At 39.2% G+C, this 11,410-nt stretch overlaps 1 protein-coding gene and 1 long non-coding RNA gene across 3 annotated transcripts; both read left to right on the top strand.

Annotated features, from left to right (window-relative positions):
- Positions 1–44: 44 nt before the first annotated feature.
- Positions 45–2,900, top strand: LOC106750410. Its single transcript, XR_001374939.1, has 3 exons — positions 45–1,660; positions 2,031–2,153; positions 2,242–2,900. It is a non-coding gene; the product is annotated as an uncharacterized LOC106750410 (long non-coding RNA).
- A 335-nt stretch (positions 2,901–3,235) lies between these two features.
- LOC106750412 (putative fatty acyl-CoA reductase CG5065) lies at positions 3,236–4,496 on the top strand. Of its 2 annotated transcripts, none has more exons than XM_014630739.1 (4): positions 3,236–3,451; positions 3,531–3,642; positions 3,953–4,061; positions 4,258–4,496. In XM_014630739.1, exons 1-4 carry the CDS (start codon positions 3,315–3,317, stop codon positions 4,296–4,298), a joined length of 399 nt encoding a protein of 132 aa, XP_014486225.1. In that variant the 5' UTR covers positions 3,236–3,314; the 3' UTR covers positions 4,299–4,496. The 2 variants fall into 2 exon arrangements, with proteins under 2 accessions (XP_014486225.1, XP_014486227.1); XM_014630741.1 differs by having other exon boundaries at positions 3,953–4,078.
- The last annotated feature ends 6,914 nt before the right edge of the window (positions 4,497–11,410 follow it).

Here is an 11,410-nt window from a genome sequence, read left to right as displayed (position 1 = left end):
ATGATGAGCATGATAACATTAACGACTTCAATTAGAATTTTGAACAATTAGAATGTATGCGAGGCCCTATAGCATTTTATGTTCGCGCCTTGCGTGTGTTATCTTCGCGTCATCGATTCTTTAAAAATAATTTACGCAAATCGCGATGACACACATGCTATTTATCCCGTGAATCTCTTTCGCTAGGTCCGAGTTTTGGCAATAACAACGCTACCACGAGAAAGAAAGATAGAGAGAGAGAGAGAGAGAGAGAGAGAGAGGAAATCGAAGCTACGATCCTAAGCGCATCATTCCGCGCGATTTAATTTGCAGCTCGTCGGAATTAACATTGTGATGCAGCCCGAACAGCTCGTTATTTGACACAAGCAACGTGTCTGAATGCAGGAAGAGTAGCAATTATCTTGCGTTAAACAAACTGTCCCGTCGTCGGTGGAAGTCGTAAATATTGCAAACCTGCTGTCGAACATTATTAATGCGAAGGATAAACCGGTGCAACCACGATCTATTTAAAAATATTATGATCGCGCGCTGTGTTGCACCGCCGCAAACATTCTACATTATCACGCGAATTCTTCGCAAAGATTTCACGCTGCGAACGAGTAATATTACGAGGACGACGTCATATTATTTCATGTACAAGTTTCGAGTCCAAAAATTTCCCATTGCAAACCATTCACCAGAGACAAACAAGCGTCAGTCGTTGAGCAAAAATTAAAAAATTCTCTCCCGAGATACCGTTTATCGGGGAAAAACATCGACTTCAGATGTTACCAGCCGTAGAGTTCGTAGTGAGGATAGGCAATTAACGTGATATTGTGCGCATCGTGATTTTATTGCGCAACGGAATATCGCAGAGAATTAGAATAAGTGCTACATATGCATTTCTACAGATAATATCTGGATTTTTTCTACGCAAGCATCGACGTCACGACGGGCGCATGTATCGCGCGACGCCTCTGGCGAGCCTACTGCATGGCGAGCCGATGCAACATTGCTTCGCGGTGACAAATGTTATCGTGAGATTCTCCAGATCAAAGATCATTTTAAAACGTTTTCAAATTCACGACATGATTTGCGCTTTAATTAGGAAATTGAAATATTTGTTTAATTAATTACATAATTTTTGTTAAGCTTGATCTATTTTTATGTTCTATATATCTATTGTATATTAACTCTATCTCTACCCTCTATAGCAAGCAGCACGTAAACGTTTGAGGAACGTTCGCTTTATGTTCACTTGGCTTATTTATATTCAAACAAAGTTGGAACGTTCGAAGAACATACGTTTTAGAACCTTTAATCCATTGCATACGCAAGCGGAATATTCCGCGCATGACGATCGTCTACTATCACCGAGCGCGGAATATTCCACGAGCCGCGAATTTCTTATATCACCGCTCGCGGAATATTCCACATATGACACAGTTCAAGTTTTGTCATCAATCTGTGAGCATTTGAGCTATTTCCATTGTATTCCTAACAAATTTATGTTAAATTAATTATACAAACTCTTTGGAAGTCATTTACTGTAGAAGTTTACTGTGCACAATAGAACGAGTGTACTGTAGAAGTTAACGAAAATAATAAAACTGTCGATATACGCGCGTGGTGATACGGGCCAACCGTTAGTTGAACGCCGCTGATGTCTGAACATAGAAACGTAAGTAGAGTCATTATGTAAATGGGTTAATATATATCTTATATAACAACAGTGTCGCAGTATCATAATTATGCTGTTCTGTTACAGTACCATGTTTTAATTAAAATATATATATCTTGAAGTTTATGTCTTTTTATAACAAATTATTTTAAAAATATATTAGTTGCTAAAACATATTTATACATACATAAATGTAGACGTAATAAAACTTCAAGATGTATATATTTTAATTAAAAAATGGATTGTAACAGAGCAGCGTAATTGTGATACTGTGACACTTTTGCTACGTAAGATATATAATAAAGATTCTAAAACGTATGTTCTTCGATCCCACTTTGTTTGAAAATAACCAAACCAAATGAATATAAAGCGAACGTTCCTCGAACGTTTACGTGCTGCTTGGGACGACTATTTATATTCTTTCCTCTGCTGCTCTCGCAAGTCACGCAATTGAGAGTGCTCGATCTCAGAGCCGTTGACGTTATAATACTGGGTGAGTGCAAAAATTTAAGAAATTTTGTATATAAAATCGTTTTATTAATCAATTATGTAATCATCGTCATTTTCTATAAAATTTTCAGAACAGTTTGGTAGCATATGAAAACTTTGATAAAACTACCTCGGTTTTACGTTGAAGAGGGAAGAAAGATGGTTTTCGGTGATTTCTAAAAATGCAAGTATTTTCCAATTCAAATCGTTTTGTGATGATCGAAACAAGTGATAATGCGTTAATGCAATATCAAGAGAATATATTTGTAATATCGAAGCGAGAATAGACCATATTTGAAAATTCAGCAGAACATTGTTACTTTTACAGCCAAGTTACTAATATACAAAATTGTTTATATCTCAGAAACGATTGAGTTTTCGACCTATATTTACTAAGACTCCTGTATTCAACATAAGATGTACCATCTACCGTCCGAACAATAAATGCCCTTTTTTTACAATATCAATACGCGAATAACTATACCTTTTTCATGTTTCGGTGTTATGTAACCTGTGATAAAGACGTCAAGCAATTACAATAAATCTAACATGGTCCATTGTAGGAACAGCAACGTCACGATTCGGCAAACGCCAATACAAACGTTCTATGCGAGCTAGTCGATCTTCATTACAGGTATTAACTGCGTCTGAATGCAACACGATCATATGTGATACGATGAGCAATAATTGTGTATCATCGAAAAATATAAGGTCTTGTAAAAAGTAATCCATTATTTTTGTATCATATTGGAGGCTTTATTTAACATAGTTACAATANTGACATCAAAATTCCCGGAACTGAATCGACGAAACCAAAGTTGCGCGTGATTGGCTCCTACAGTATCAAGACCATAAACACTATTGACATTTTTAGCCGCCTGGCTTGCGTTTTCGCCTTTATCGAAAAAAAACTGTAAAATATGGCGTATTTTCCTTTTGCTGTTGTCCATCTTTGACGCGCGCTCAAACAATACTGAGTCAAGCAATCACAAAACTGTTTGAGAGGGTTTTTTTAGTACGAAATCTTATCTTTCTAACGCCATCTGGCGTAATCCGATCGGACTTATACAACGCGAGATACAGATTAGTAAAGCCCTCTATTGGAAAAATAATGGGATTACTTTTTACTAGACCTAATATAATAATATGAATAAAATCAAGAAGAATGGGTGTCCTTGGGAACATTTTGATAGAAAAATTGCTGCAAAGTTGTCCCGACGTCTCTAAGATATATCTAATGGTGTGTTCGAAAAAAAAAACGAGAGCGCCGCGACTCGGCTGGACGAGATATTTTATAGTCCCGTAAGCATAAATAATACGTAATAATATTTTACAACATTGTCATAAGTTATTTTTACGTGACGATATGACGGAACCATAGCTATTCGAGTGAAGGAAGAGAACTTTCATGCAAAATCGTGCCAGTGGTCGGCGAATTATACGAAATAGACTTGGGATTCACGAAAGGTGACACGGATTTATTAACGCACGAGGTAAGGAATTTAATCGTGAAGTTCCAACAAAAAAATTTCTCGTACAAAAAGTACATACCCAAGAAACACCAACGAGCAGTAACGTAACATCAATGTTATGATTGCTCACTCAATAATGTAAATATAATGCGCGTTATATAACAGATACATTGTTAAGCGAGAAAAAAAATATATATATAAATATAACATTTATGAGATGTTACTGATTGTTGGTGTTCACTGAACATGATTTACTCAAATCTGATACTTGAAATCTGATCCCAAACGTGATCTTGGAAATTGTGAAGATTACATTTACATTTCATTACAGATATCATTAATATTCCATTTCGCGGCGAGTATACGCTTTAATAACGACATCAAATCAGCTACAACACTGAATGTAGTCGGCAGGCGTGCTGTGTTGGACTTGGCCAAACGTATGCCAAACTTGAATGTTCGTTAAACCGACGAATATATATTTATTATTAAAATTTATAATAATTCAATATCATTTACTATATTAATTTATTATATCTTATTATTCTAAATCATTATAATTCATTACAAGTCAATTTATTGTGTTTAATTATCATTTAACTACATATTAATGTTCCCTTTGCAATCATTTACCAGATGTAGAAGTAAGAAACCGGAATTTCCCCCGAACAACTTGATGTGCAATTCGGGGTCTCTTAAGTGAACTATTTCTCTCGGTATTCCGGGATCCCATAAATCCAGTACACCATGATCAACGAACACGTGTTCTACATATTATTCACCGCAGTTGATTCACCTAAGTCGTAAGTCTCTATTTCATATTTAAACATGACTTTTAATAATTTCAATCCAATCTCAAATCCCACTTCACTCCACAAAACACACACATACACTGCGTAATTATTATCTTCCTTATATTATATAATGATGTTTTTCTCGCCATACCGATATGTTAAAAATTGTTGTTGTGTTAAATTCGATTTTATTAAGTTGCACGGATTACTTTTTTATTTAATCTTACTTTAATCTTCATCTTGTATTTGCATTATTCCAATAATGCTGATTTATAAAAATTTGTTTAATGTCAACCCACATATCTCATTTTTTATCTTTAGATAAACATTTTACATTTTAAATATTGTATCATTTACAATGACTTTTCTCATCAATTTACCAATATTATTAAACCATGTGAGAACCAAATTATGTTATTAGTATAATTAATAAACTGTTTTATTCAAAATGCCCTAAATTTAACCAAGTTGTTAAAATTATTTATTCATTTCCATTCAATTACTTAAATCTGAATTCCCCTTTCAACACTCTCATATAGTCCTATCCCAGGTAAAGGGATAAAGTTCTTTGACGTAAATAAAGAACCACTTAACGTACGTTCTGCGATCGGAGTAAATGGGCCTCTCCGGACTTCGACCTGATCTGCAGATCTACCGGTACGTTTAGGCCTCGCGAGTGCACGAGTAAGCGATGTTTGTTGCGTACATACTCTTCCAGGACCTAACTTTCCATTTAAAGATTAATAAATTCTCTTGATATTCGATAATTACCTGTAGCAGATTTAGCACTTGTGTGTTATCTTAAGCATTAACCTAATACAGCTTGAAGAATGATGCGAACTTGTAAAATAATTCGGCTATACAGTCAGGATTTTGTTTTAATTCTGTTTCTAATTCTCCGGTTATACTGTAAAACGTTTATATGTTGTCCAATAGAGTGAGAAACAGTGGAAGATTCAGTAAATTTTTTCGAGAATAGGTTGCAAGAAAAACTGAAGAAACACACACACACACACACACACACATACGTTAATGATAAAATTTAAATAACATATACATGACTATTTAAATAAAATTACATTGAAATTTACCTCTACCAAAATTTCCAGTTATCGTAAATAGGTGACCTCTGAAGTTAACATTTCTTGAAAAGCTTGTGATCTTAGAGCCGTCTCCTTTATTCCTGTGCACCTTTCATTATCCTCGTTCAAAGCATGTAACGGTGCGTTTGCACCGTTGTTCATCGCGAGCCGACCGACCATTCGTCGGGTCGCTCACCAGCGCTTTGCGCCACACTACCTCACACGAAACGCACGTGACGCGCTTCCGCCAGAAGCAAGATCACGTGCGTGTCAACAAACATAAACACCGGTACGCCATCGGATATAAAATTCGACCGGCGGATGCATCGAGGCCGATTCCGCCGGAGTCAGCCAGAGCGATACGTTCACAGGCTGCTCCGGATACCGATCCTCCAGCCCGAGGAACCGAGACGGTGCATTCACTGACCTAGCTGCGTATTCGCAGCCGTACTCGTGATCCTTTTTGCCAAGGAACCGAGACGGTATGTTCGCCGTCTCAGCTGCGTATTCGCAGCCGCACCCTAAGATCCTTCTGCCGAGGAACGGAAACGGTGCGTTCGCCGTTTCAGCTGCGCGTCCGCAGCCGTACTCGCCATCATTCCTCGGGACGGTGTATTGCCATCTCCTCGGGGAGTTCCCGGTTTACGAGGGTAGTCCCTGAATTACCCGACCTGACCTAGAGATTGCGGTAGTTGTTTGAAAAATATAACTGTATTAGAAAGTACACAATCTATAAAGCATATGTTTCAAGTTTGAAGACGTCACGTTGTTTAGTATTTGTTTGGCAGCCATCAATAGTGAACGTGTTCAGTGAAATTGTGAAAATGGAGAAAATTGGTCATCGTTATGTGATACAATACTTTTACTTGAAAGGCCTCACCCCAACCAATATAAAAACTGAACTGGATTCTACTCTGGGTGAGTCTGCTCCTTCGTTTACAACAGTAAAATATTGGGTAGCAGAGTTTAAACGAGGCCATACAAGCTGCCAAGACGAGCATCGCAGTGATCGACCAAATGAGGTGACGACTCCAGAAATGGTGAAGAAAATCCACAAAGCGGTACTGGATGATCGTCGACTGAAAGTGGGCAAGCTAGCAGACATAGTAGGCATTTGAAAAGTGCGGTACATCGCATATTATATGAAAATTTGGACATGAGAAAGCTGTGTGCAAGATGGGTGCCGCGTTTGCTCACACTCGAGAAAAAACAGTGTCGTGAAGATGTTTCAATTGTGTATTTAGAGAAGTTTCACAGCAACAAACGCCCCCTCGGATTATTTTCTGTTTCCAAACTTGAAGAAATGGCTCAGTGGTCAAAGATTTTCCAACGATGAAAAAGTAATGTCGGCAGTTAATGGCTATTTTGAAGAGCAAGACAGTTCTTATTATAAAAAGGGTATCGAACTTATTGAATATCGCTGGAAAAAATGTATAGAGCTGAAAGGAGATTATGTTGAAAAATAAATACAATTTTTTCCAAAATTTTTGTGTTTTCTTTGTTGGGTCGGGTACTTCAGGGACCACCCTCGTATATCCGACCTCCGACCAACCGACATCTGGCCAAGACAAGGCCGGGGTGGCGACTGCGCCGTCTCAGCCGAATATTCTTGGCCAAGTCACCGCCGACCGAAAGGGACACCGTGTACCTCGCGTTCACCGCGCCAACCTCGGGTTGCACGCGAGCAACCGAGCGAGCGAAGCATAGTCCGTAAGTTAGGCTAAGCACACGCGGGAGCAAACCTCGACGAGGGGAATTAATAGGTAAAGAGGTGGCGTCGTTCGCCGTCTCTGCCGAACCTTCTCGGCCCCGTTTTTCTTCGCGAGGGAAAGTCTCCTAGGCGCTGTCAAGGTATTTCCGGTGGCGGCACCGTTGCGTGACGTATCTCTCGCGATCTCCTGGTGTGGTGGCCTCCGCGGAGATTATACGACGACACTAAAGCGCAACCCGATACCACGGGGTGCCTCCTGGCTGCCGTGCCAACCGTGCCGACTCCGCGGGATCTCCGAGGCTCGGACAGTGCCTCCGTTTCCGTACGACCTGCGCGTGGTTTCCGTGTCGCACTCTCCGGCTCGTTTAAATCGACATCGCGGAGAAACAGCACCGAGACAAGCGCAACGCTGTCAAAAAGCGACAACAAACCGTGCGTCAAAACACAGCGCCTGCTACCCGCAACTCTACCGACCGTTTACTCGTTTGCGTCAGACGTGTANAATATAACAGGTGTAGAAGTACGAAACCGGAATTTCCTTATAGATGGTGCTAGCCATCAGTTTAGGGACCGTGAGACCACTTCTGCAACGCCATCATTTCCCTCTAATAGCTGACGAAGATTTTCAACACACATCAACCCAAGTTCCATACACAGGTATATTTTTCTATAATTTTAAACATGTCGAGTTTTGTGCCTACGAATTACGATTTGCGGACAGCATTGGTTTTTGTTATCATTTGAAGAAAACTGATGCAGAATCGCATCGAATGCTTGTCGAAGATTACGGTGAACATGATCTTGGTAAAACACAGTGTTTCGAGTGGTTGAAAAAATTCAAAAGTGGTGATTTTGACGTGAAAAATGAAGAGCANCTGAACAACGCTTCAATTCGTATGAAAATGTACGAAAATGGCTCGATAGCTGGTTCGCTTCAAAAGAAGAAATGATTTTTTGGCGTCGCATTCATAAACTGCCGGAGAGGTGGGAAAAATGTATAAATAGCAATGGACATTATTTCGAATAAAATATTTTTTATCATTTTCAAACAACAGACGTGTAATTTTTACAAAAAAATTCTGGTTTTAAACTTCTACACTTGGTACAAGAACTCATGGCATGCATTGTCTTTTCTTTATTCTTCTAATATAACAATACGATAAATGTACCTTTGCTAATTATAACGCTGAATTGCGTGTACGTTGCAGCATTCTGATTATTCGTCGCGTGCGCGACGACAATATATAATGTAACCAAATGCATTACGTTGCATTTATTAGATCCTGATATAAAACAACTGACAAATTATAGGCGTCATTGTAAATGTACACATATACAATATTGTCTTCAGTATATTTCACAAATAGACATAGTAAATATGTCACGATAGTTTAAAATAATTTAAAAAGAAGTTGTCAATACTGAACACGGTGAATAAGATAAATTGCAAATTTACACAGATATGACTAATTTTAAATAAGCGACACATGGAAAACAGAATGTTACGTGGATAGTGGCAATAATTCTGGCGCACAATCTGTGATGCAATAAGTAAGAGGAAGAGCAGTACATATATGAGAATAATATTCAAATAATTATATTTCTTACCCTATGTTAGATTTCTCGTAATATACAATTTATTTTGTACATTTTATTTTATACAGTATCACCATATGCTGATACTGTATAAAATAAAGAACAAATAGATTAGGCTGATACAAGAAGAATCTGATACAGTAACTAAAATTTTGAACGTGAATTGAAGGATAAACGTCTACCCTCGGAAAAACAAATAACAGAGATCATGATAAAAAACAAATGTTTAAGCCGCCGTTCCATCCCACAAATTAGAAACTGGATTCATAACCAAATTTTTTAACAAAAATAACGTGATAATAATTAGTAAAACTTTTTTTCTAAGAGAATCTTCTATAATTCTGTTGATTCTCCTTTTGCAACATTTCAAATGGTTAAGATGGTTACAACCATTTGTTTATGTTTATAAAAAGTTTTTAGGTTAAAAAAATATAAATTTGTTGCATCGGTCTCTATATTTTTATTAGATTTATATGCAATAACCTGTAATAATGTTTCTTTTTATTCATATCGTGTTAATTATATACGGCTAATATTGTGGTGCTCATAGATTTCCTCTTTATACAAAATCCGTCTAATCGCTCCCCGTGGATTAATTGCTGAATAAAAGCTCATATTGTATAATTAATTCCTTATATAATATAGTGAATTTTTCAAAATGGTACATAACTCTTGTTAATGGTAATTGGTTTGTAACAGTGAATGCGCACCGAAATCCTCCCTGCGACCCGACCGACCAACCGTAGGGCCGCTACCGGCGCTTTGAGTCACATAAACTGTCGCAAAGCGCGCATGTGTCACACCTCGTTAATGATGTGTGATCACGTGCGCGTCTAAACAAAAACAAACGCTCCGCTACTCGGCAAAATACCGACTAAAAGCGGTATAAAAACCCGATCTGCCGGAGCATCGAAACCAATTCCACCGGAGTCAGCCGGATTAAGAAGATCATAGGCTGTTCCGGATCCCGATCCTCCAAGTTGAGGGACCGTGACGGTGTGTGCGCCGTCTCAGCTGTGTGTTCGCAGCCGCACTCGATGTCCTTCCTACCGGCAAGCACGAGGTATTGAGTTCGCCGTCTCTCCCGCGAAAGTCACGGGCACCGGGTTTCCATCTACCTCAGAGCGGTGTGTTCGCCGTCTCCTACGGGAGTTTCCGGCCTTATCCACCTCACGGCCACCGACTACGGAAACCTGACAAGTCCGGGGTAGCGACTGCGCCATCTCTGCCGAACCTTCTCGGTTTTGTCTCTTCGGGGACAAACTTACATGCCCTACCAAACTTGGCCTCCGCCGGCTGCCTAGCAGCCGCCTCGCATTCACCACTCACGCCGAAAACTCGCGTCGCCGAGGGGAGCAGACTGACGCAAGAGAGCCACAGACATCGCTGAATGCCTCCTGGCGGTAGCGCCGATCGCGCTCCACTCCCCCCGGGGACAATCACATCGGAGAGTGCATCCGTCTTGTGCCGCCTGCGTACGGCTACCGTCTCGCTCTCTCCGATGCATCGTTAAATCGACGTTCTAGTAACGAAACGCTAAGCGGGTACACCGCGACACAACATCAACGACGTGTCAAAATCGCACCCGCTCCCTGCAATTCTACCGACCATTTACTCGTTCACGTCAGACGTGTATACATCGCCGCGTGTACATAACCGCGTCCGCCGTCCCGTGAATCCGTCTACTGTGAAACCCGAAAGTAGGCTAACCCGTCAAAACATATCGCGACCGTCGAAATATCAACAACACGTTCAGACGCATCTATTGCCTAACGAAAAAGACCGTTTAAAGCACCGAGCTGACATCCGCTCACATATTAATATACTGTAACAACCGATCAGTGGTCGAGAACCCAGAATAAAGCTTTTGCTTATTTCCTTAACAAGAATTGTCTCACAATTATTATAACGAACAATCCGACGAGCTGCTTTGGGTCTACCGCCACTATGACGAGCTTGACCGTTCGAGAACCCTCTAGCCGACGTGAGGAAGAAACCAGACTTCGAAAAAGGGTTACCGCCGTCGTTTGTTCGCGACGAACCACCGAGAAGCAGGATGATGAACGCGACGTTAACAGGAAAACGACCGAAAACGCGAGCATCGCAGGTTAATAATGACTTTTTTCAGTTTAATCTGTTCTACTTGTACAACATAGATACCGAGAAAATTATCGGACACCCTGTATATATCCTCGGTATGAAAACAATGTATTATAAGATATCAAGTTATAATGTTAAATATATTCTTTTTATATTGCATACGGGTAGTAAATTTTAAATTTTTGTCAAATTCCTTATGCTTATTTTCTTAACATTATTCTACATTTAATTTGACATCTCTAATGTTCCTTTTCCTTAAACTTTCATGTGTGCAGGATTTGCTCCACTATTTTCGTCCCTGCTGCAATGTGCATAAAACAAATACTGTTTAATCGTGAGTAAGTTATGTACTAATAGTTAGCAAATTCCTACTTTGTATTAAACGTACATAGTACAATAGTAGTCTCAAATCAATGATAAATATTCTCTTAAATAAACAAGTATATTATCATGTTTTAAAAAAATTTTTTTGTTTTGAATTGAATTCAAATAATATTTGCATTAAT

This window comes from Dinoponera quadriceps, unplaced genomic scaffold (genome assembly GCF_001313825.1).
Source record: "Dinoponera quadriceps isolate SergipeBrazil2010 unplaced genomic scaffold, ASM131382v1 scaffold5768, whole genome shotgun sequence".
In the NCBI taxonomy this organism is placed as follows: Eukaryota; Metazoa; Arthropoda; class Insecta; order Hymenoptera; family Formicidae; genus Dinoponera; species Dinoponera quadriceps.
This window is presented reverse-complemented; position numbering and strand designations above follow the sequence as displayed.

Excerpts from the sequence above, each read along its gene's own strand:
- LOC106750412 (XM_014630739.1), top strand. The coding sequence starts at position 3,315 with ATGGGTGTCCTTGGGAACATTTTGATAGAAAAATTGCTGCAAAGTTGT. Across the intron at positions 3,643-3,952 it reads CGGATTTATTAACGCACGAG|ATATCATTAATATTCCATTT; the intron begins GTAAGGAATTTA and ends ATTTCATTACAG. Across the intron at positions 4,062-4,257 it reads TGTGTTGGACTTGGCCAAAC|ATGTAGAAGTAAGAAACCGG; the intron begins GTATGCCAAACT and ends ATCATTTACCAG.